This window comes from Parasteatoda tepidariorum, chromosome 3, assembly GCF_982258835.1.
Source record: "Parasteatoda tepidariorum strain Cologne lab strain chromosome 3, Ptep-v5.0, whole genome shotgun sequence".
Classification (NCBI taxonomy): domain Eukaryota; kingdom Metazoa; phylum Arthropoda; class Arachnida; order Araneae; family Theridiidae; genus Parasteatoda; species Parasteatoda tepidariorum.
Window position 1 is genome coordinate 17,390,875 of NC_141757.1, and position 27,545 is coordinate 17,418,419.

General features: G+C 28.0%; 1 protein-coding gene across 1 annotated transcript; it reads right to left on the reverse strand.

The window, feature by feature from the left end:
• Positions 1-27,509, reverse strand: Atg9 (autophagy-related protein 9). The gene is made up of 22 exons (XM_087158885.1): positions 27,318-27,509; positions 26,862-26,974; positions 25,876-25,919; positions 24,690-24,754; positions 23,432-23,575; positions 22,520-22,655; positions 21,183-21,285; positions 20,124-20,223; positions 18,976-19,025; positions 16,848-16,932; positions 15,600-15,803; positions 14,624-14,698; positions 14,363-14,513; positions 12,743-12,877; positions 11,280-11,459; positions 9,739-9,822; positions 7,374-7,440; positions 7,211-7,290; positions 5,342-5,499; positions 3,359-3,458; positions 2,827-2,936; positions 1-708 (listed from the first exon to the last, which is right to left on the reverse strand). The coding sequence occupies exons 2-22, from the start codon at positions 26,959-26,961 to the stop codon at positions 690-692; spliced, it is 2,190 nt and encodes a 729-aa protein (XP_087015011.1). The 5' UTR covers positions 26,962-26,974; positions 27,318-27,509; the 3' UTR covers positions 1-689.
• Between the last annotated feature and the right edge of the window lie 36 nt (positions 27,510-27,545).

Below are 27,545 nucleotides of genomic sequence, written 5' to 3' on the forward strand. Positions count from 1 at the left end.
TTTATTTTTTTCGGATTACAGCAACTCCACACATTTTGAGTTAAATCAAATAGGCATACCTCCAGAATAAAAGGTATGTTTATTTTATGACTACTTTTGCAACTTAAAATAACTTTTGCACAAATTAATTTACATATTTTAAATCATAGCATGGAAACATAAGCACTACTTTTTAGTACACAACAATCTGATCACTACATAAAAAACTAAGAGTTATGAAGGCTTTTTTGTTTTTCGTTTTTCACGCAGTACACAGAAGAGACTGCATAAAAGATGTTTTTGTGTATTTTTTAATGGGTTTTAACACATAATGCTTGAAGCGAAACAAACAAATAAAACAACAATTATAGATCAAAACATTTTATATCTCAGGCACAGCAGGTTTATTTGGAGCCACTCATATCGTATTATTTTCATCACAGGAAACAGAAAGTTCAATCCTAAAGTTTTTTTTTTCTTTATCACCTTTGGCCTAAATCAGAAAGACTGGCTTAAACTTAGAGCAAGCGCATTTCAGCTATATGATGCTTCAAAATAAATCAAAACTCAAATATTTGCGCCAACGTCCATCTTTCAGATACTATTTACACAGTTCAGGTCTTGTATGAAAATGAAGATTAAAAATGTAAATTTTCTTATATTTGCGATGATGTCATAAGATGTCGGATGAATGTGAGGTTATAGTTTCTTCAATTGACATAGTTTGCTCTGAAAAATAAAATATAGATTTACAAACGGTTTAAGCTAATCCTCCTAGATTAAAAAAACTGAGGTATGAAAGGTCATTTTATTCTTATTTATTATTAGATGGGTAGTGTTTTGGCTTTCTATGACCCTTTCTAGGTAGAAAATTGAATGAAGTTTTCCATGTGGCACAATTATTTAAGAGAATAAAAGAAGTACTATGAGCTAAATCGACGGTGGGTTAAAGAAACATATTAAATGAACTGTTATAAAAGAAATGAACAAGTGAAAAATGCAACTGGATGTAAATTATTATGTATCTAGCATTTTTATGTTTCTTTAAGTAGTAATTTATATAAAAATATATATGCATTTAAATAAACTTTTTTTTTGTCTAAAGGACAGTATATAATCATAATCAAAAGATAGTTGATGATTTAAATTGAGTTGGCAAAGAGACGAAAGAACATAGGCATCTTGGGAGAATCTAAATTTTATTAGAACCTAAATTTGCTTATTAGCACCTAAATTTATTTTATCAGAACTTAAATTTGCTAAAAGAAGGCAATATATTCCTATTCCTTGACAGGTTTCAGCAATTAGAAGATAGTGTTTATGTTCTAAAACAGGAATGCACAACTTTTTTTTCATAATACAGTGGGCCACAAAAACGAGAAAATATGTTCAACGAGGGACAATGTATGTCAATGTTGATGCAAGATGCACTTAGTTAAATTAATGCAAGATATATTTAGTTAAGATATGGTTCATATACATGTGAGTTGTCAGTTTCTTTTTTAGACATGAATAATATTAATTTTAGAAAGTCAATATTTAATGAAGATATTTTTCTATATTTTATCTAATATTAGTCTAATAATATGAAACTACATTTTTAATTATCTAATAATTAACACAAATTTAATATAAACAAATTTAGATACAAAGAAAATAATGTCAAAAAATTCAAGCACAGGGAAAGAAATCAGAAAGATTAAAATAAAAATATTTCCCTAAAAAAATAAACTTTTTAATTTTCTTAAAAGCAATATTATTTACCACAATTATGATACTAATGTAGTATCACATTAATGCAAAGACAGGAATTACATTTAAAAAAAAAATGTTTACACATAGTTTTAATTTTGTCATGTTCCTTTTATTTTTTCACTCATTTTACTAAAATTATAAATAATATTTTGGGTGTGCAAAATTTTTGTTTTGCATTTATTACTACACTGAAACCTCTGAAGAGCAACCACTCTCTGTTTCAGAGTAAAATGGTCAATATCGAAGGCTGGTAGTTTTTAGGGGTTAGCTCCCTTGACTTCGAAATGTCATTGAAGGTACATGATTTTTCACAAGCCATTTTAATTTAACTCAGAGTCATTTTCTTGGTGCAGAAATGCCAATTATAACAGTAAGAACTATGTTAAATAAATAAACAATTATGTTTTTTGTTTAAGTTTACATTTTATTCTATATCAGGAAAATTAGTTTACTTTAAAAAATGAGAGTTTTTTTTAAATACCTTTTCTTTTAATTTAATTTTTAACTTTTAAGTGAGGCTGTCAATCTCTCTCAGAAATTGTCAAGGAAAGCCCTCTAAGTACAAGAAACTCACAAACATTTTGAACACTTTTGAATCTATTTATTTGTTTTGCTAATATTTTTTATTTTGATATTTTTTCATATTTCCTTATAAGACCTTTCCCGCATTTGATGCAGAGGTTTGCCAGGTCATTGGGAGAAACTTTGATGGTCTCTCCTAAAGGTTTTCGTCAACACAAAGTCTATGAAAAAAAAATCTGTGCCTCCCAAAAGTGGTCGTAAATAGAGGGAGGTCTACACAGAGGTCTTTTCTGGAGGTTTCACTGTATTATTAAATAAAGAAATTATTAACTTTCAATGTGCCTTTTCTAAGTACTTGAATAGCCACCTCTGGTCTGTAGGACATAGGTTTTGCAACTCTGTTGCAAATATTATAAAAGAATGATAATATTTAACACAAAATCACAGAAGAGAATACAATAATTCACAATACAAATACGATGTGATACAAGTAATATAATCTCTTAATTTAAGAAGAAGAAAAAAACTAACAATTAAAAGTCAACAAAAATACTTTGTATATTTATTTACCTTCGTATATCCAACAAAGGATCTTCTTCGTTGCCATTTTCCACATTCTGGAGAATAGGCTGAGATTGATTATTTTGAGTTCTTGCTGAATCAATGTATCTATCGTGTACCTAAATAAACAAACATTGTAAATGCAAGAATAAAAAAAACCACATATGAAGAAACACAAAAACTTATCAATGCAAATCATAAGAGGGAAAAAAAAAGCTTAACATACTGTTGCATTTGTCATTGCTAGCTTATTAACTCATTAAATATTAAGTCTATAGTTTATTTTTTTTAGCAAAATTATCGCCTTTACATTGAATAATTTTTTCCTTCAACATAACAAATCCATTTTTGTTGAAAATCCAAAGAAACTTATATTTGCTAAACATTAATTCTAATCTATAAGTTGATTAAAATTCTGCAAGTGCTTAGGTTAAAAGATGGCACCATTAAAAAGTAAGCAAAGTCTTACTTGAATTCAAGAAATCCATTTTCAAAATAGAAATCGACTCATTATAAGTTTGTAAAACAATTATATACACACCTCATGTAAGAATAAAGCACTAAGACTCATATCGGCAGCTCGAAGTTCCATGGGATTCAATTCTTGCACTGAATGAACATCTATTTCATTTGTAGTCAAACTGTAAAATACAAATATAAAAAATTTATTATTAAAAAATCAGTTACAATTGAAAAATTATAGATTTTGAATTAAGTTTTTGCAGAGAATTTATTATATATGTAAAAAAAATCAACCAAGTTTTAATACATTTTTTACTAAATTTTAATCTAGAAAATTTTTTTTAATGCACAGAATTGACTACATACATATTTTAATATACAGAATTGGATAAAACTATAAACAGAAATTCAATGTATGTGTCATGATTAAAATATGAAATCAATTCAGAAAAAAATATTCTAATTATATGTAGACCATATAACAAGAGTAAATCAAATTAAAAATAATTTAAGAACAATGTCAAACAATTTAGAACCAGTACCTAATGATTAAAGAACATGAAAGGCTATGAGCTAAAATATATAAAAAAAACTAGTACATTACTAAAATTAAAAGGTAATTTGACACCTACCACCATTGTTTCGGCACTACTGCAAATAAAATCTGCTCTTTGTAAATAAAATAGGCTTCTCAAAGTTATGCGATTTTCATCACTCTTTCCCTTTACGTTACCACATAAATTGTAAATATTTCCTTTTTCAAACGCCAGTATATTCCCCCTTTCTATTAACATGTACTGCTGTAGGAAAAAGCAAGATTTATTGTAATTATGGTAACAGAGAAGAGAAAACGGTAGAGAGTGGGAAAAATCGTATAATCATGAGAGGCCTATCCTATTTACAAAGAGTATAATGATCCACTAAAAAAGCATATGCACCTTACATATTCTATACTTTTCCTAGATAATCACAACTTAAAAGTTTCAACTGGAATTCTAAACAATAGATAGATTGTGAATTATCTTTTAAACTTTGACACAAATTAAAATCTAATATATGCAAGGTAAGTAAATTCTTGTGTTTTTAAATGATGTGATGATAAAAATACCCAATGAAATAAATGAAGTTGTCATGAAAAGAAAAAAGAAAAGAAATTGCTATTTACTACATGTCTTTGGTATGTTCATTGTGCTGAGGCTATTTTAAGTGATTTTGAGGTTCTGAACGCACTATCTTTTTTGCTACATGAAGCCAAATGAATAAAAAGTAAGAAAGTTGCAAATTTTTTACTCATATATTTTGGAGTATTTCTAGGTACACATTTAACATTTTACATGGTTACGACATAATAATTTATTAAATTTTTAATAGGATGTTAAATCATTTACAAGCAACATACTTTAATTCCTTAATGTTATAGCAGCAGAAGCCAAACCACGAGCCATGGCCCATATGAGAGTTACATTTAGCATGGTGCCTGGCTCTGGACGCTGGTTGAGAATCTAAACCAAGATAAATCTTGGAGACGGATACCAGTTTCTTCTTCAAACAATTTACTAGTCCAACCAATTGATTATTAAATAGATATCTCTTTGATATTATATATTTTACTTGTATTTCTGGTAGGTAGTGAGCCTCAATTTTTTTTTAACTAATTCGAGAGTCCACACTACTTTTATTGCATAACAAAGTTGAAAAAGATAATTCTAAACAGGGTGACTATTCCAGTTCAGAAACTAATGTCCCTGACTTTTCCATTACAACATACAATTTTCAGCAGTAGAATCATTGTAGTGTTTTATAAAAATATTCTTATAAGAAAAATAATGTTTCATAAATTTTTAATCATTGTTTAATGTAAAAAAGGCATGTGAACGGATTAGGGAAAATGTGTAAGAGTGATAGGAATCTTTTAGTTGCTGGTTTTCTGAACCAGCAATGAAAATTTTTTAATTCCTACACCTCTATTATAATTTTGGGCAATATTAGTCAGTGCATCACAAAATAACCAAAGCAATTTTCAGTGGAATCAATAAATTCCATTAAACCAATCATGACTTACCTAGGCAGGGCGTCCTGAACAAGATAAGGTGGGCCTTCTGCATGGCTCAGTCCACCCTTCATTCTCAAATGATCTTTATTGTATGAAGACAACGTCATGCTGGTGCTCCCTGCTGGAAGATGTTGGGATTGATGGATGCTATTTACAAGACTGGCATACTACAAAAACAACAATCATGGTTACAGGATATAAAAAACTATGATAAATGAAATCAGTAAAACCTGTGAATTTGGTTGACAAATTCACAGGTCAGACATTATTACTGCTTTACGGCAGCTGAACAAGAAAATATTTTAAAAACCATGTTTTTCAAATAGACTAAAATGGAGAAGATAGTTTTCTTTTTTCAGACCAAATCTTTAGAAGGATGTAAGGGAGGAATTTCCGATAATGATAAAAGTTTATTATGAAAGTAAAGCGCTGAGCATTTCACATTTTCGACTAACAAAAATTGTTTCATTGTTTTTAGTATATCTGAAAAACGCAGTTTTCAAAATTTTTATATTGTTTAATAATTTTCATTCTTTTGTTAGTTTTTCTTGTGAATTAATTCACTTATTTTAGAAAATGATCAAAATTTGAGTTGGCGTTAAATTTTGATTACACCTTTTGGAAAACAATTGTAACCCGTATAAAACAAAGAACTCCAGATAAAATTTGAGTACACTAGCTAGACAGGAATAGGATATTTTAAAACTTGTATTGTCATCAGACACAGAACAGGAAAAGGTTAAAAATTTTGATCACAAGATACCATCCTAATAAACACAAAGCAATCTAATAAAAATTTTGTAATCAGTTCACTTGCCAATCTTTTATGAAAACCAGTTGAGTGAGTTATAATAAGGAGCTAATCTCTACTTTTTGGAATTTGGGGAAATTTTTTTTTATTTTTCGAAGAAATTTCTTCTTACAACTTACTAGCAAACTTTGAGCTATAAATTTTTGTAATTAGATAGCTTGTAAAAATCATGATTTCTACACATAGTTCATAATAGTTTTTTTTTTCTTCCCAGGGTGCGTAGCCAAATTTTTCAACAAAAAAATAAGCACCTTTTGAGTACTTTTTAAGCACTCAAAAAATATTTTTAAGCATTATATACATTAACAAAATGCAAAATAATTTTTAAAAGATATAACATGATCATGATAAAATAACTAGTTTCTGACAAAGAACTCTTTTTTTGTGGTTATATTAGCCAACATAAAAAGATTGAAAGATTTTAGAGTGCAAAATTAAGCCTGAAATGGCGAATATCTTGCAAAATGCAGCAGAGTTGCACATGAGAGTGCTAGAATCTCACCGAACCCAGTTAAGTAGATGCACAAGAGGACTTGCAAGTATTTCATCAAACATGTAAAATGATTGGCCTTTTCATACGCTACAGACCGACAATGCCAGAATGGATTGTAGTTGAATGAATTGTGAAAAAGTTGAATTGAACTATGTGAAAACCATGTTTTTGCATAATACATGGCGAAAATCAACATAGTAAAGAAAAAATTCTCATTTTCGAAAATGGAATATTAAGCACTTTTCAAAAAAGCACCTTCAAGGGCTGTTAAAAAACGAAAATAAGCACATTTAAGCACCTTTTTAAAATGCTAAGCAGCATGTTTTTGCTCACCTTTTAAAAATTCAATATAAGATGGTTTCCAGTTTAATTAAAATTCTTAACTAAACAAAAAAATATTTTTATTTATTTATTTTTCACTATTTAAGCATTTGCAAGGATTGTAAGTCTAAAAGTTTTTATGATTTGAAAACTCTTAATCAATTTAAAAGTCTTATTTAACTTCGATTTTTTTTTCCAACTGAAAGAGTAAGAAAATTGAAATACAACAAATAAGATGAGGCAAAACACTTACTTTAGACCCCATTGTGGTGAGTGAATTGAGTGAACTATAGTATGCATTCATCTGCCCAGGTGCAGCTCGTGCAGTAATAACTGATAAAAATATAAAACAAGAGTGAAACAATAAGTAAAAGATTTTAAAAGACATCTCTTATTTAAAAAAAAAAATAACTCACCTTGTTCCTTGAATTCATCAAAGAATCTATTTGAAGGATCAGGTGGTACCCAATGTGGATTCATCATCTAAAGATTAGAGGAAATTTTAATTAATGAACTTAACATAATTGAGGTCTTTAACCCAAAAACATGATAACCAGGTAAGTGCCTTACACTTGAAGCAAAGCCACGATTTTAAATTATGCATATAATCTTGCTGTGAAGAATTATGTGGACTTTAGAACAGACAAATAACTTAAATATTTCATAAGTTATTAAACTTTTTTAAAACTCGATAACTAGGCGATATTTTCCCACTTCGATGAAAATTATCAAAACCTCTGTTATAAGTTCATAAATATTAAAAAAATATGATGACAAACGCTTTTTATTTTCACAAAACTGTTGCTTTTCTCCATATTGATGTTTTGATCCATTTTCAAAATAAGCATAGACAGCGCTCTCTTTAGATAGGTTAAACTTGACCTAACAGTCTTGAGTAACAATTGCAAACTTACAGCAGTTATAGAAATAGCACATTATTCACAAAAAACATAATTTAATATTAACACGGAGCCTTCGAAAAACAGCCTTGGATAGAGGAAAAATAAGAAACCTTAAAAGGAGCAATAAAACAACAACAAAAATAAATAAATAAAGCATGAAGTATATTCAAAATCTCATTATTTATTGAGTTCAATATGTAATTGAATTCAATATTTAATTAAAGCTTAATGTTTTTCATGAAATAAGAATTCTGATTATATCAAATGCAGCTAAACAAAATTATAAAAAAGTAATGTGTATATGATACCTCAGTTCAGCATTTAAAAAATTATGTGACTAATAAATTACTAAGAGGATTGAAAATTATTTTAACTGAACTGTACAAAGATAATTTCTTTTATATTATAACAGGCATTCAACAGCAGACACATTTTTGGGTTGACAGCTGGCTATGTTCAATTCTGTAGCTTTGGAATTTGAACCAATTCCAGAAGGTAGATTTCCTCGAGGTAGCTTTCGTGCAGCACTTTTCGATTTAGACTAGCATTTGTATTACATGAAGAAAGGAATATCATGAAAAACTCTCATGGTTAGCTCTGTGATGAGAGATTTTAACTTATGATCTGTTTACCACTGAGGATATTATAGGTTAGAATCTTGGACAGAACCGGACATGGGCAGAATTTATACCATTCAGCCATCACTGAAATAGGGAGGAAAAATCTCTATTTCTGAGCAAACCAACTCAAAGACATTGATCGAAAAAGAATCTCTACTATACAAGATTTGCCATGTTCTAAAAATAATAATTAAGTGAATAGCCTTTTAATTCAAACATATAAAACTTCATGATTGGCAAATTTAATAAGGTTTTTTTTCCTCAAAAAATTACTCAAGACACTAAAAAATTTCATGAAACAATTAAAATAGAATAGATAAGATACATCACTTCAATACACTTTGTAGATGATTCACGAGTTTAACATATTAAGTTTTCAAAAGCTAAGAAATGGAGCTGATGATTAAGTGTGTTATAACGTCATTGACTTGTTTTTTTGAAGAATAACTTTTAAATTAAATTTTGATTGAAATTAAAAGCTATTGTTTCAATCTTACGAAGGTGAAAAATTTTAAACATTAATAAAAAAATATTTTCTCGATAAGCTGGAAATCTATGGACAGAATAGTAACACTTTTATAGTAACAGATATTTTATTTTATAATCATCGCTGAACAGCCCATCCAAATTTGAGTTTATCCTCGTAGCAGCCTCGTAATTTTGATCCTAATACAGAAGACAGGGGAATTTCTGGATCAAGTATTGGGAGAAATTTGCTTTTGTGGAGAACTTTTAGATTAAACTAACCAGCATAACCACAAAAAGCTCCTACAGCTAGTTTGACAGCAAGGGGACTTTAACCCATGATTCATCTACCACTGTGGACATTTTTACGTCAACACTGTGGTAGATGCAACTCGGATGCAGAATTCGTAACAACCAGCCATCTCTGGGATTCAAACCTCGTTTACCTCATTAGGAGGCAAACATCCCCTAAGCCGCCATGGCTCAGTAACAGATATTAAGAAAAAATTATTCAAATATTTGGGTGTAAAAAGATGTTATGGTCAGATGCATTCTGCTAAATAAGTAAATATAGGAATTCTCACTGCAAAAATAGCCTTTTGTAAGAACTATATAAAGTTTTTATGCATTCCAGAGATAATTTTTTGAAATTTTTAAAAATGTAATTTGATTTTTTCTCACTAATCTAATCAAATAATACCTTTGTAACATGAAATGCATAGAGGATATATGTAAGTACTTTTGAAACAGTAAAATTAAGAAAATATTTCTTAAATATTTTCAGAAATGCCTACCTTAAAATGAATGAGCGACAATTCTGTTTTGCCATCTTCTGCTTGCTGTACTTGATCAGTTTTAGTGTGCCCTGGTCCAACCCACTAAAATACAAAAATACAGTCAGTTTTAAATTTCAATGAAACATTTTATTTTAAAAGAATTTATTTTATACAGACTAATTAAGTCTGTATAAAATAAATTGCAAACAAAATGCATGCTAAATTTTATTGTGATTTTACAGTACAATTATGCAGAAATGGAAATAGATAGTAATGATTGCTCAAAAGAATAGTAAATCACTAGCTTATTCTTTTTTCAATTCTTCTATCATACAAATATTTGCATTTAAAGAATGACTGGTATTTAGAGGCAGTTTAGGAATCCAACATTTTTTAAATATTCGTTGTAAGAACTCAGATAAGATAGGACACGAGCTATTGATAAAACAAGTGTTGATTATTCAGAGCAATGTCTAGAGAATTTGACAGGTGTTATTAATTGGATATCCTATTTGAACATTTCCAAGTAATTTTTGACACCGCACTTTGCTTAACCAATATCTCTTTACTATGATTAGTGTTACAACCAACATCTCTGTTTTTAAACCTTTTTGGGAGTTTTGAACCATAATAAAATTGAATAATCACAAAAGTTTCTGAATTATTATTATTATTATTATTTTTTTTTGCATTAAAAATGTGTCTCAGTTTGATAATGCCTCAAATTTTTGGCTCCGTGCCACCTGAAATGAACTGAAGAAACAATTTTGGAGGCTGAAGGGCAAAGTGAGGAGGAGATATAGCTTCAACATATTAATTATATTTCGTGATTAGCATTCTTGTCACTTATAATTATTTACTTTTGTTACATTAAAAGAAAACCAATAATAATTTATAATTATTAGAAATGGTATCAGCGATTCCACAAGCACGCCAAAAACCGCAAGGGATAACAGAAAACATTTCCAAGTGTCCTTCCCTCGATGCATAATTCGTCACCACGAGAAAATAAAATAGTAATAATAAATAGCACAACACATTTACCTAGTCAAAATTAAGCTACAATTGTTACAAAAATTGTTTTTCTTTTCTATAAATAGAAGGAGAAAAGGACAATTTTCAGTAAAATTGATGCAGAAACTTTGGTTTTAATTCTCTGTTTAATTATTATTACTAAATCAATTACCATTTGCATTCTTTTTTTTAATCTATTTATTTTCTACGTATAACTTTAAAGGTAGATTCATCACATTTTAAATAAGAACACACTTTCAGTAAAAAAGGGAACCAAGAAATTCCTGAGTTCTAGTCCTGAAGACTCATAATTTCCAAAGTCTAGCAGAATCACTACAGTATTATTAAAAATTTTAAATCACAACCAAATTTCTTTTTAAGTCATATGTAATAATGAGCATTAAACCCACAGTTTAAAATAAACATGCAAAAAAACATAAAAAAAGAAATAGAAAATAAATAAGAATAAAGAAGGAAAATAATTTTAAATTGTTGATATTGTTAAAAAAATTAAAAAATAAAGAAAAAGTTTAAGTTTCTCTCACTTGTTGATTTCCATGTTTTGAAACATCCATTAAAGCAAATGAACAAACATCACCAACTCCTGCAACATCTACAGTGAAGCATCTAAAAAAATCCACTATCTCTAAAGTGCGAGGACGCAACTGAACTAATAAGATGTAAGCGGTGGCAAGGGGCCCAACTAAATCTTCTAGCACAAAAGTCTAAAATAAAAAATATTTCAGATTCAATATAATGTAATTCAGAGCACAAAATATTTTATAAACACAATAAATGGTAGAAGTTATGTATGTGTAAATTAATTTGGTATAATTGCTGTGAGCAATTATACCAAAAAAAAAAAAAAAAAATTAAAATAATAAGAAAAGGAAAATTTTGAAAAATTAATGGAAGTCGATTTTGTAGCTTGATCTAAATTGATCCTTGACATACAGCTTTTTCTTTAATGGTCATATTATTTTAATTATAACACTACAAGAGTCATAGAGTCTAAAATTTTTAAAAATTAAAATAAATTTTACCTGCCTACAAGTAACATTTATGCCAAATTGATTGTCTTCAATTAATAATAAAAATACTATAGAAAATTATCAAATAATTATAAATATATTTTTTCAAGGAATCATTAGAAATTTTGTTACTCAGCATTTTTTTAAAAATTACTAAAATAACCGAAAAAGTAATTAAAAACATTTTTTTAACTTTACAAACAACTAAAGTTAAAATATGTCGTAAAACTGGAACATATTTATTATTATTTTTTTTAAAAAATTTCTCTTCAATTACTCTACTTTTACTTTACAATTTACTTCCTCTACTGAAAATCTATAATAACTAAACTTGAGATCGTCTAAGTCATACAATATAACACGAATTGTCCTTAAAAACTATAATTCATATTTAAAATACATTCCATCTGACTCAAGGGCCACAGCAAACTGTAGTATGGTATCAAAGATATTATGGATTTTTGATCATACAAAAGCTCTTTATAAAGCAAAAATAGACTTTTCAAAAGGATTCTGTCTCAGCACAAAGAAAATTAAGTACTCAAGAATGATTCAAGATATTTTCCTCACATTTTTTTATCAATAACAATTATTCTTCACACTTGAATATTAAGGATTTTTCCGTTTGGCCTATATTATATCGGAGACAAGGGTTTGTATTAAAGCTTATAAAACTTTGATATCGTAAAAAAATTCCTTATGCAAGAAAAAATTAAGCCAGTATAAAAGTTAGAGGCCAGAGCAAAAAATTTATGACACATTTACTGTTTTGCATTAAAGTCAAAGGTAGAAAATTTGCAAATGCACAAAAAAAATGCACACCAGTAGTCATTTTTCAGGCCGCACAAGGTGGCCATCCTCCCGATCACTGTTAGTCTCCCAGTGCAAGAAAAGTGCAACTTAAATGTGAGATAAGAATAAATGGATCGTGAGAAAATGGTTATATTCCTCTAAACCATAAAAATGTTTCAACTCACTATATGGTATTGGAAGAGATGACTAAATTCATCTCTCACATTAGATGTGTGGGCAAGTGTTTTAAAATGATCAGGGACATAGTGGATGTCAGCAACCATTCTCTGCATCAAGTGTTGGGGATAAAATACAGCATTCTGAAAAACAAAAGGAAATATATCACTGTTTATAATTTTTTTTAAAGTTATGTTCTATACAACAGGGTGACTACAAACATTCAGGAAAAAATTTAACAGAATTTTTCAGATTTTATTACTTTTTCCTGATTTTTGTAACGTGGTGGCATGATTTTATTATTGATTTTTCAATTCTGAAAAAACATGTAAAAATATTTCATAAAATATTTTTAACTGCTATAAAATTCAAAAAATATTATTACAATAATAAACTAACCAAATATATTACGTGAAAAAATTCAGGATGACCCACACATTTTATTTTATGCTGCAGCTATAGCTTGATAGATTAAAGATAGTAACTTTTAGATATCAAGGAAAACATTTAAAGGCAGTTAGCACAAATCAAAAATAAATTATTTTTTTAACATCAAACACAAAAATTTTTCATTTTGACCCTACAATATTTTTTAATAAATGTTAAATGTTTTTTCCCCAATTTTTTTTTATTTCTAAATTGGTAAGATCTTTAAATAGTTTTATAAATATAAGTGAGAAAATCAAGATACTCTTTTGGGTAGCAACTACAAAAGTTAGTGTGCAAAGTTTAAAAGCAGATGTTTAACCCCTTCGCGACGCAAAGCGCGCTTACCGCTGAGGCCGGCAGTCTCTTTAACGTGTGTCTCCCCAGGGCCGGAGGGTTTTTTGATGTTAAGCCTAATTCCATGAAATTACCGAAATATCAGCGCGTTGCTTAATATTGTTCTGTAGAGTATTTAAGTGACATATGCTTTATAAATATTTCTATGAATACTTTATTTACTTAAGTTATTTCTTGCTTAAATGTATATTTTACACATTTTATTTTCATTATGTACTTGTTATTTTAAAACATTTAACATTACAAATCTGAAAACTAAATATATGACTTAAAGTTCTTTTTTCGTATGAAAAATTTTAAAACAGGGATCTATACACAGTCCTACGACGCTTCGACATTCTAACAGTAAAAAGAAGAAAAAAATTCAAGCCTACAAGATCTATTTATCCACTAAAAACTAATTCGAAATTCGAAAGTAGTGAGGGAAAAAAAAACTCCCTTACTTACTGTAAATAAATATCACGCGCTAATTTAAAGAGCCCTCATAAAACATTCCCCCCTCCACTCCTTCCCCTAAAAACCACGTGAATGTACTTTCATCTTGAGTAGAAGGTCAAATCTACATGTATCTGAAACCATATGGACATACAATGCCATCTTTTGGAAGAAATTTCATTTTTTAAAACGTTCCGAAACGCTGGCACAAATAAGTGACGGTCGGGGGTGAACGAGAAAACTCTCTGACACGCGGGTGTGTCGGCCGGGAAGTGAGCGCGTTTCTTGCTGGCACATATATGTGACAGTTGGCTCGAAAGGGTTAAGATACTGTGACAACAGTTTTGAGAAAATTTTACAAAATCACAGTACTCAGTTGTTTAAAAATCTAAAAAAAAAAAAAAACTAACCTCATCGGGTATTAGAGCAGACAAAGCACAGAAAGCCAAGGATGCTACTGTAATAATCAGAAGTGTAGACTCAATTTGGAAAAGAGGTTCTTTAAAGATGCCCCAGGCTAGAAAAAACACAGCGACAAAACCAAATCCTGAGCGTAAGAAACTGAAAAGATTAAGAAATATGATTACCATAAAAGGGAACGATTATTTTAGGAATATCATTATAATTAGACTATAGAATTATTAAAGAATTAGAAGATTTTGAAAACTTACTTAGCAATAATAGCTACTAATGGATTTGAGAAAGACTTCATATATTCTTTAGCAGGCTTATATGCTCTACCCAATCTAAGGAAAAGAATTTAATCATTAACTATAATGCAATTTATTATTTAAAATACATACTTGCCAATATTGGAGAAATAAAATACAAGGGATTTTAGTAGGGACATTTTCCCCCAATAGTTCGGTTAGGAAAGCAGTTGAAAGTTTAGACATCCTAATGTTAATTTTACTTACTGCATATTTTGCCATATCTTAAGAACTTTTCAAGAAAATCGAAAACTTTTTGCACACAATTATAAAATTATACAAATGATATTAAAGAAAGATAATAAAATGGAAAAAAAAATGTTTCTTCTGATATTTTATTTTTTGGTCATTTTGTGACAACACTTTGTGAAACTATGAAACTTACTTTGGTCATTTTGTGAAACTTAAAACCACAGTTATAATTAAATTTCAGATGGTGTACAAAACAGTCGATACTTGCTAAACAAATAAGGTAGGTATTAGTTTAAAAATTGAACAGTATCAAAGAGCAGAGAAAATTCAAGTTATAGGCAATAAACTAAGAGGTTGATAAAAAATTTTCTCTGTCATTAAAATAGAAAAAACATTAATTCCTATTTTTTTTATTATTACATCAAATTATTATGAGTATTAAGATCAACTTATAATTTTCTTTAAATCTAGAAAATGATAATGAACCCTGATAATATGATTATAAAAATAGTTAATATTTTCATGTTTAAAAACATTGATAAAAAGTATTGAAGTTTAAAAAATGCACTAAATCAAGTATTCAATTCTTGACCATTAACAACAATTTATGCATTAACTTAATGAAAACCCAAAACTTATTTTTAAGAACTTTAGAAAACACAAGACAATGATTGTATGTTACATTTTTATGTTGACTACTTTTAAAACATAACAATATTGACAGAATCATAAAAAAATACAGTACCTGGCATTCAACTCATGATCCAATTCATTAAAATGTCTTAAGTAAACTCTTGCATAGGGTGACCATTTTCTTGTACCAAATACGCTGGGCTCATATCGCAAAGATCCAGAATACGTATAGATGTATGAAATGATTCGCCACACAATAATAAATGGAGATAAAGTCAAATTTAGAAACCCAAGAATCAACATATTTCTACCTAATCTAAAGACAAAATGAAAAGAATATTACATTAAATGAGTATTTTAAGATATCAACAAAATTTAGATGCTTCCTAGAATTGTTTAACGGCTTAATTTTTGCATTTTTTATTTTTTTTAAAAAATAAAATGGTAATGAGTTTTTAGAAGAGAGTGTGAGACATATTCGTTGGCCGCTGGCTGGGACCGAACCTGGGACAAATAGGTCCATAGTTAGATGTTCTAAACAGTATGTAAAGTGGTCTACAAGTCAAATCAGGGTGAGTTGGGAAGCAATATATAGCTAAAACTATATATATAGCAATATATAGCTAATCCCTTCGGAGAAGTAAATGAGAGACTGTTGTTAAGAAATGTAACAGTAAAAAGTAGCTGAAGTTAAAAATCTCCCCACTAGAGGGCTAATGGTCTGTTCTGTAATATAAACAAGTCAATGAGTCTACCATTGAACTGCTTAACTGAACCATAAGGTATTGCCTTGAATTTAAATGTTTAACGTTTAAATGACTGAAGGGATCCACCCTTATAATATGGAACTTATAAACAAAGTTTTGTTTATGATGTCCTTCCTTTTCATTTAGCTGCATTTCAGCACAGTTCTGGCTGAGACTTTCATTGAAATATAGGAGGTTCATTTAGTCACCTCTAAGTGATAAAAAGAGGCAAAGTAGTGTAAACTTACCCATACCAAATTATCATGGAAAAGGTTTATACGCCACTTTAAGATTGAGTCAGAAAGCTTTATACAGATTGAGATGTCGCTCAATATATATAAGTTCTTTTTCAAAACTAGAAAGTTGTCAGTAATATTTATCTATGCTACAATTTTATGTAAATACTTTATTTCATAAATAGATAACTTATTTTATTTGTTTATGAGATGTATTTATGCCTTTTTTTATGAAAAAAGTACTTTGGGCCTATTTGATAATCTTATAAAATACACTAGCAAGCTCTTATAGCATTTAAAATTTCTTATCTTTTTGAAGATTAGATTTTAATTTATGGACCAAATAAAATTAACTTAGAAAAATTAATTTAAACTTACTGATGAGCTACTTCTTTTCTTTTAGAGTATTTCTTATATTCTTCTTTCAGGGTTCCCGTTCCTTTGAACGGTGAAAGTAAGCTGCCTATAAACCACAAAAAATTGTGTTACATTTGAGGAATTTTAAGACCATAGCAATTAATATATTATGAATAACTCCAATTAGATTAAAACACTAGCTACAGTTAGGGAACAAAGCACAAATTTAACAAGATAAAATATTAAAAAGATAAAGGCAGAAATATGGTTAAAATATAGGCAGATAAGAGAATAGAAATAAAACACAGTTGACTTTAACTTTATGCAATAAGAATTCAAAATTAATAATTATGCAATAAAATCACTGAGGAACTGGGACTTCTTCATTATTTGGAAGGTTATCTAAGATTAAAGCAAAAAGAAGCTAATTTTTCTCAGTAGATAAATAATTAATTTATAATTTCCTCCTATATTAATTTCCTCCAAGATACAGATTATAAAAATAATAAAAACATTGATCAGAGACTTCTATGTGAAAAAAAGAGAAAAAAACCAGACTTTATGCTAACTTTCTTCATTGTTTGACTGCTACAGAAAAAAAAAAAAAAAAAAAAAAGAAATCTTGGAATGATCATAAATAAATGATGTATAACACTGAAAAAAATTGAGAGAGAGGGGGGGGGGGCTTTATTTTTCAGAAAATATTTAGATAGACCTTTTTTATGGACGGGAAAACGTATTGTGTACACCAGTATGAAGAACTTCATTAAAACGCTATAGATTCTTCAATCAAGGGGGGGGGGAAATCTTGCAAAAATCTCAAATTAAAAAACTCTACATAATACGACAAAATTGCTTGTGTAAAAAAAATGAAGAATTATTTTCTTTTTGTAACATTTCATCACAAATACCAAACCTCTAAATATTCAAGATTTAAAAATTTGATTTAAAGCAAAATGCCATATATTTTATGACAACATTATATAAAACCTTTATCCAGTAAATAATATTTTCAATAGAATATATGAACTAAAGTATTGCCTTTTAAAGTTATTAAAAAAATAAAACATAATCATTTATAAACAAAAAATCATATAAATAATAATAATAGAATGTAAGTGCACATAAAATAATGTGATATGCTTAGATACCCCATAACAAAGGATAAAGAAATGTTAAAAGAAAAATAAAAGGCATACATGTTTGACACAATATTCAGTTTCAATTTCTAAAAGAAAATTTCAGTGTTACAGACACTGATCGGAGAGAATGTGGTGCTTTAAACACAATTGCTAAAATATTAGAATGGCCAAATTTGTGAATAAGTAATGTTGCTTAGCATTCCTAATGAAATTTATCTATTACTATATCAAGAAATTCATAACACATAATAAGCTTAGAATGCTAAATTTCAGTTACTAGATTTATTTAAAGATTGAAACTTTATATGAACAACAAGTCATCTTTGGTTTGGTGATGTAGTAAAGTTAACTGTTAACCCAGTTTACAGCCAAAACATATATATTTGCCTAAACTTAGTTCAAAATCTAAACAAATACTGGTTTTGAAGTGTGCCTTTCCCTTTCCCAGCAGGGCTTGTTGCGTAACAGAACCAGTTGAATCTCTTTCTTGGTTTCAAATTAAAACACAAATTCCGTATCCGGCCTGCAGCATTCACAGTGCTGACATAAAATATGCTCAGTGGAAGACGGATTGTGGATTAGAGTCCTCTTGCTGTCAGGCCAACCAAGGGAGGTTTCTCTCTCCATATAACGCAAATGCTAGTTAGTTCTATCAAAAAGTTCTCCACAAAGGCAAATTTCTCCTAATACGTAATCCAAAAGTTCCCTTGTCTTTTGGATAAAGTTCAAAATTACAAGGCTACAAAGTTGAACATTAGCAGTCGCAAACCCAAAAAATTGGGCCGACGGTTATAAAATAAAATAATAAGATAAAAGACTCTACCCAATTCTGGTCATTTATTCTTCTAAGCATGCATGCCAGATTTTTATACATTCTGTTTGGTATCTCATGTGTTAAGGGGTTTTAAGTCTCCTACATTATTTTATATGCACTCTTGTCAAAAAAATTTTAAAATTAAACTTTTAATAATCATGTACAGAATTGGAGATTTTGGAAATTAACCTACCAAAAAACAGTAATTCAAGGTTGTATTCCAATGTAGGGGAAAAATACACCCTAAAAAATATTGAAACAAGCAAATGAAAATTTTTCATCAATTTAAGTTCTTATAATATTCAATAAGAGGCACATTTTAAAATAAAACAGCTAAAGGAACACAATTTAATCAGGAAAGAGAGAAATTATATAAAAGTAAAATTTAAAAGACTGTCACTCCAATAATCTAAAGAACTAAGCGTTTGTATCACATTGAGAAGCAGGGAAGAAATCAAGTAATAGAGAGGTAAGAAATATAAAATTAATAAATACAAACAATTAGAGTTTTCAGTTTTATTGTATCTTTAACATTACTAACCAGGAAACATTCAATGAAATATGAAGAAGAATATTATACATGATCTAATGCAAGTATAACGAGAAGGCATTAAACAATCTTAGACATTAATAAAAGCAAACAAAATTAGATTTTCTAATGTTAATATTCAACAGACAGTTAACATTTTTAATTAGCATGATTTAGATAATATCTTCAGAGACATAAATATCTTCAAAGATCATTTCAGAAGACAACTACTAAATACTGTAATTAGAAGCTACTTGTAAAAGTTTTCATAAAAATAAAATACAAACTATAAGTAATAAATTACAAATAACATAAACTAGAATTTTTTAAATTTCATTAAAATATAGACTAAATTAAATGCATAGGACATTGTCAATAGTTTCAAACAGAAAGTGGTGGCAGAACTAAATAAAAATGCACATATCACTACATTTAAGTATGATGCAAACAAGTGGAGGGAGAAGTTATGCAGCAAAATATGCTATTATACTTAAGCAATTTTTGTAATTATTATGATCTGCACACATTTTAAAATATAAATTTATCACAGACGGCAAAACAAAGAGCACTGCCCTCTCTGTTCATCTACACCTAGACATTTATTTATGAAATTTTATTGTCTTGCTATATTTAGAGCCAAATATATAGTTAAACAATTTTAAATATTGCTTGTCAATGTTAGCTTAATTATATTAATATTGTATTAAAAAAATTTTTAACAATGAAGGCACATTATAATAAATATTTTAAACAGTTGATAATAAAGACACAAATTAAAACAAAGTATAAGGAAAATGAAATGATTGTCTCACCATTCACCAACATAAGGCAGTTTCAAATTCAAAGGCAGGATGTTTTTATTTACTAAAGCAACCATATAGTTTTTGTTTCTTAGTACTCTGTGATAAATATCTAGAAAATAAATAAATATGTTAATAAACTAATAACATATAAATTTCATAAACATAACATATTTCCATATAATTACTTAATTAAGATATTTTGGCATCAAAACCTCCTCACTATACATATTATACACCTTATTTAATATTTATGTGTCCAACGGAATTATAGCGTCTCTATCTCCACTATCCAAAGGAGTTTTGAATAGAGGAATGTTGTTTTATTTGTAAAATATAAATTTTAGTTCAAGTATTGTATGGTGCCTTTTTATCAAAGATGAACATGCACAATGCAATCTTTAAATGAAACAAGTTATGCTGTTTATTATTAATTTGATGTTAATATTACTTCTCTGTTATTTTAACTATCGCTAATTTGTCATTTTAATTATTGAAAGTAAGAACTTTTCAATCTCCACTATTCAAAGGAATTTCAAATAGAAAAATGTTTTTTTATTTGAATAATAAAAACTATTTCAGTACAAATATTGCATGGAATCCTTATCAAAGATGAACATACATAATTGTATGTTTAATAGAAATAAGACATGCAATGCTGTTCATTATTAATTTGGCATGAAAATCATGACCAAAATTGACTTTATAACACCACTTTATAAAAATATATCAAGTTACTACAGGTCATAATGTCCTTTCTCCTCTGGATAGCAATGGTCATCATATTTAGCATCAACAGTATAGTTATTACTTTGTATCACTGCTGTCAAAAATTCATTCAAGCATAATTTGACTAATTAAACAATAACCCTTTAAGCATAATCTAGATGTTTAAACTGCATAAAACAATTACAAACTATTAATTATGTATTTTAAGTAATTAATTTTTAATTAAAAATTAAAAAAATAAATCATTGATAAAAATTCTACAGAAATGTACTAAATATAATTCTCATTATTTAACAAATACTATTAAAAACAGGAAAAAAATTATAAGTACAAATTACACACCTAATTCTGTCAGATCTGATTTGTGTACACACATTTGCTGCTCATGCTGCACTTCTCTAAGCCTGCACTGTACTTCATGCCATGTGACATTATTGATTTCATTCTAGTAAAAATAGATGCTTATAATTAAACCAAATATTTTTCAACTTCTGATTAATTCTCATTAATAATGATATGAAAAATTTCTGGAATAATTCTTTTTTCCAACTACAGTACAGAACCCGTTATCCGGTAATCAGAAAACCGGAAAACCAAAAAACCGGAACGAAATTCGATAAATTTTCCCGCCATTTTTTGAAAAAAAAGTTTTTTTCCTCATAAGATTTTAGGATTTTTCTTTTTATTTTGAAAGATATTTACCTTACCATCACTTTGGAAATAATCATTAGTGTATTACTTCATCGTTTTTTCTTCTTTTTAAGATTATTCCCAAATTTTTTTTTTTAGTTGGGTTTAACAATAAAAAAACGGCTTTTTGTAGTGATTCAGAAAACCGGAAAAATCAGTTATCCGGAATAGCGATGGTCCCGATCGTTCCGGATAATGGGTTCTCTACTGTACTACTAAAAAGGTAACTGGCTTCAGAGTAGTTTAAAACAAAAATCAGGACAATACTTTACAAAAAAAAAAATCAGGATATTTTTTGGTACAACTATTTTTAAGATGGTGAAACAAAGAGCTAAGAAAATATTGTTATCCATTGCTTTAAAAACTTTGAGTTGTGCAAAATATTTCTTTAACAGTTCATAATCTTAAAAACTACAGGAAAAATGTGGACAACCACTAAATGTTTTCATAATATGCAAAAAATGGTGCAAATTTGGGAATGAGTATATATAATTAATAATCTTGGAACCTGAGTTTCCCTGCCTTCAAAAATAGATACCTCAACATAAAAATCAAAATAAGTTTAAAAGGAAATCGAAAATTATAGATATTTTTGTGCAACAATAAATTACTTAAAAACTAAATCATATATAATACGTACTGAAGAAAAAATGTAAACAAAAATAAACAAATAATAAAAAATATAATGCATCATTATCTAAAAAGATCACCAAAACAAAAATAAAATTAAAAAAAAACTATGGAACTAAACCATTGGACAATTAAAAGGACTTTTGATTTTACAATAAATAAAATCAGAAGTATAAGAAATAAAAAATAATGTCTTAACTGTAGTTTTATGAAAAAGAGAAACTATTTTGTAATAATGTTATAAATGTAATTAGTAATAAAAATGTAGGTATGGTGAATAAATGGGTTATAAATGTAATTAAAATGTATGGTGAATAAATAAAAAGTATATTATCAAATAGTATAATATAAGTATGTACCTTAGATATTTTCAAAGCGCTTTCATAAAATTGTTCAATTTCTTTAAATGAGTAAATTGCTCTGGTAGCTTTATAACACTTCCCAGCAATGAAGAGCATGAAAATCACAAATAGCAGCCAGTAACCAAAGCTGAAGCTAGAAAATAAAAGAATTCATTACAATAGGCAACAAATTAAATGTATCAGTCAGGGTCAGGGTTTTACTAGGAAGAACCTGAAAAATATCAGGTAGAAACTGGATAAAAAGGAAGAAACTAAAAGTGACCAAAACAATTAGATAACATAACAATATTGTTAGAGTTAACAAACTGAATTTAAAATATAGTACCCAAAAGTTAAAAGTTTTTTAATATATTTTTTTAAATAAAAAAAATATTTTTTCATACTTATTTTAGTTTTATACAGAGTTTTAAAATACATGTATCAAATCATTCAAGTGTTGCGTTAAACATTTATATTTAACAGCATTTTATTATGATATTTTAATAGTTCTTTATACAATTATAAAGTTAGATTTTTCTAGTTAAATCCTGTAAGTTAAATATTGAAAGAAACTAGTTGTTTTAATTACTTTCTCCTTCCCTTTTAATTGTTGCTTTTGGATATTTCACTTATTTATAAATGCTGTGTTAAAAATACTATTGGCTTGGAATAAATACTATTATTTAAATCAATAAATGTTTAACTATGCCCACAAATAAAACATTTACAAAATTGTTTCAAGATTTGATATTTCTTTTTGAAAAAGAATTTCTTTTAATCTTTCCACTTGAGTTTAAAGAAATTTCCTTCTTTCAGGGCAGTTAGCTCCATGTTTTTTCTTTCTTTCCCAACGGTGGAAGAAATTTGCCTTACTTGCTATTAATAAATAAAAATGTTAAAAGTTTTTTAAAAGATAAAAATAATAATTACCTAGCAGCACATTCTGAGAGAGGGATAAATAGATCAGAAAGCTGAATATCTGTGCGATTTACAAGAGGAGATGGTGGCTCATCAAAAACAAAATTAACACAATGTGATAAATAAAAAATACCACAGAGTAACAAGAAGGCAAATCTAAAAAAAATAATAATATTTTTTTAAATATATTACACACACAATTTCATACAAATAAAAATAGTGCACGATGCTCTTAACTATCTAGATTGCTTTGAGAAAAAGGAAAGTAGGTGCAAATATGGTACAGTTAGTTCAACCTCAATTATCATGGAACTTCGATAACACAAATTTCTTGATATTGTAAAAAAATCGTAATTTTTCACCCATTTGCTAATAGCAAAAATACCTCTTACTACCAAATACATTTCTTTTGATCCTTGAAACAAATAATAACCATTTTTCTTTTCTAATTTTTAAAGAATATTTAAAAAAACTTTTTCCAATTCTTATAAACTTATCTAAAACAATTTATAAATCATTTCTTGAAATCCTAATCAGAAAGAGATTTAACATGGCTGATATAAATGTATTCTCATAGAAATATTTTAATGGTACAGTACTGTTTATTAATACTGTAAATATGCAGAACAAAACCACAATAAATAAAAAGAGAGAACTCCTCTTTTCCTCCCCAACTCCAGTAGTATTTGTGAAGAGAGGAGGGTGCAAACCTAAATCAAGTACATCTGCTACTGTGCCCGTAAATGTTTTTCCTTTATACAAAGAAACCACACTATACCTTGATAGATTGGTTTACATTATGTCTGTGGAATCTAGCCTTCTTCCCCTGTGTATATTCTTTTGGCAAATTGCTGCATTTTGCACTATTTAATAACAGTATTGTACTATTCAATAAGATATCTCTTTGAGAATTCAATAACAATTTCATAGTTGATTATATTTGCCAACACAATGTGAGATACAATTAAAAAATAAACTGGTGATGGGCAGGAGGTATCGTATCCAACCAACAACTGGTTTAGGTGACTAGATCCAGACCATCCATTAGCTTATTACACACTGAATTGTGGTGCATACCATGCTCTGTTAAAGCTTAGTATAGCATACTGTACTGAGTAGTACCCCACTTTAGTTTAGAATTTAGAGAGTTGGGCTTTTTTATTCTGTGTCACAACTGTCACTGAGTGGTAGTCGTGCTTTCAAAAACCAGTGTTCTGAGATAATTCTATAAATCCTTTAAAATAAAAAATTTCACACATTGAATACTCACAGAATACCAATACATTCTTCAGCCACTATGCAAGAGAAGCCATGTTTTTGGTGAAACTTATAAATGTATCTTAATTAAGGAAAATAATAAATATTTGATTTACCACGAATATATTATAAAATCTAGTGCCATTTTATAAGTTAAAAATGATTTCAATTCCACATCAAAATATACAGTAGAGAACCGATTATCCGGAACGATCAGGACCATCGCGATTCCGGATAACTGATTTTTCCGGTTTTCTGAATTGCTACAAAATGCCGTTTTTTTAATGTATATAAAACAAAACTAAAAAATAATTTTGAAATAGTTTTAGAAATAATAAAAAATGATAAATAATATTACACTTAAGTTTAAATAAGGAAAGAAATTATGAAATAAAAATTATATACAGGCTTATATATGTTATTATTAACATTAATAACATATATAAGCTATTTGTGCTTATGTGAGATTCGTCTACAAACGGCTTTTGATCCGTCCTCTAAATCAGTTCTTTCGTCAACTCGATACGCCGTACGCTCTAAATAACAAAATGGGCTCAAAATCTTGCAAGAAAAAAAACTTTTTTTAATGGAAGAAAATTAATTTCCGGTTCCGAATTTCATTCCGGTTATCTGGTTTTCCGAATTCCGGATAAGAGGTTCTGCACTGTACTAGACATCTCATACTATAAAAAATATATGAGCTTTTTTGAAGGGATAGTAAAAAAAAAATACACCCTTGTCAAAAACTCGTAATAGTTTTTTTGATAATAAATGTAAGTAAATATTCCAATATAAAATAAAAATGCTAAATTGCAAAGACTGTAATACTTAAAAAATTTTTTAAACTTTCATAAACTTTTTTCAGTTAAATGTTGGTTCAGTACAGTATGGTCAAGGCAAAATTACAGATATCTAATAAAAACAATTTATTTATTAGTGATCACATATTTTAAACATTCATAATTACAAATTTAAGCAAAACATTTTTAGGCATAGAATCTTTATTAATCCTAACTTAAGAGCTCAATTAATCCTATTCTGGTTCTAATACCCTGTTGCATAAAGCAACCAGCCATTTTTAAATTACGAAAAAAAAAATAGTAATACAAATACTAAAATATAATGGTTTACAAAAGTTTTGTACATAATTTCATTAAACAAAAATAAAAACTTAATTAATTCCAAATATAAAAGGATATTTTTCGAAAGAATGAATCCAAATCATCAATATGGTTCCACCGGGCTGCAAATAAGGAAAACAAATTAGTAAATTTAAAAAAAAAAAAAAAAAAAAAGCTCAATTTAGGTAATTTTTATTTCATTACTATTTCTTAAGAGGACGCTACACCAAGAGGGAAACTTTTCAATAGCAAATTCAGTTTCAACTCCACTGGTAATTTAAAATTTAAAGAGAAATAAATTTAGGTAAAACTAGAGTAAATAAAAAAGTTTAAAATGCAGATTTTTTTTCAAAAATAAAAACAAATTATAGCAGGAATATTTCCCTCTCTGTGTAATCCTGTCACAATTTGTTTGCACACTGATACTTTATTATTTTTTCCTCCTCATTTTAAACTTCAAGGTTTGCTCTAGGCTTAATAAAACTCACTTTTTCATATTTTAATTTTTCATAACTTATGTAACTCACAAAAGTTTTAATAAATTCACTCATAATGAATCAATTAACTTTTTTGTTTATATGCTACCAAATACTTTGCTTTTGCATATATATGCAAACAAATTATAGCAGGAATACTTCCCCCTCTGTATAATCCTCTCAAAATTTGTTTGCATTTTGATATTTTGAAATTTTTTCCTTGTCATTTAAAACTTCACGGTTTGCTCTAGGTTTTAAAACTCACTTTTTGATACTTTAAATTTTTCATAACTTATGTAATTCACAAAAGTTTTTAATAAATTCACTCATAATGAATCATTTAACTTCTTAGTTTATATGCTATGTGCAATTTTTTCTAAATAAAAAAGGCCTTAAGGTAGTTTCAAACAAAGTGCAAGTAGGATTCATTTCCTTTACATAGACATTAATTTTTATATCTTAAAACGCACAACTCGAAAATTAATGGCAATTTTCAGCAAATAAAATTGAGACATGCAGTAGACTTATCAACATATTAGATTAAGTTATTATCAACATATTATGGTCAAATTAGAATTTTCAACTTACATTTGCTGCCTTCAGATGCAACATGTACAATTACACTCTCAGGTGAAGTTTCAATTTCATCATTTTCCAAAGATTGATAATTAGTTTGGAACGTATTCATATTGACTTTGAATCTGTAAAAGTGAAACTAGATTAAAGATATTTCTACTAACCCTACGAATGAATTGTTAGGAAACATATTTATTAAAAATGTATACCTCAATAACATATGAGTATATAACAATATAGCTATTAACTATACCAATTAATGTTATGTTACTAATGAATCTCGTAAATTATAATACGAGTGTACAATGAAAACAAAAGTTTTACTAACTATACTAATGTTAAATATGTATCCAACAATTATTCTAATAAGTGTCGAGAAAATTAAAACAATTAAAATTAATTCAAATTAGGGATGAGAGCTGCTGCGTATTGAAGTACAAGAAACAAAGGCTTATAAATTTTACTTACATTTAATAACTATCTATTTTAATTCGTAACAAAATATTTCATGTGTCATAGATTATACATAATTTCCCTTGAGGAATTGAAACTATTCGATGTGAAATTTGAACTAATCAAAACATAGGCCTTGATCATTGTTTTGTTTTCATGTTTTGTTTAGATTGGTTCTTCTAATAAATAATAGACTCATTTCCGGCTACTTATTTCTGGATTAAGCACTAAAAAATATTATCT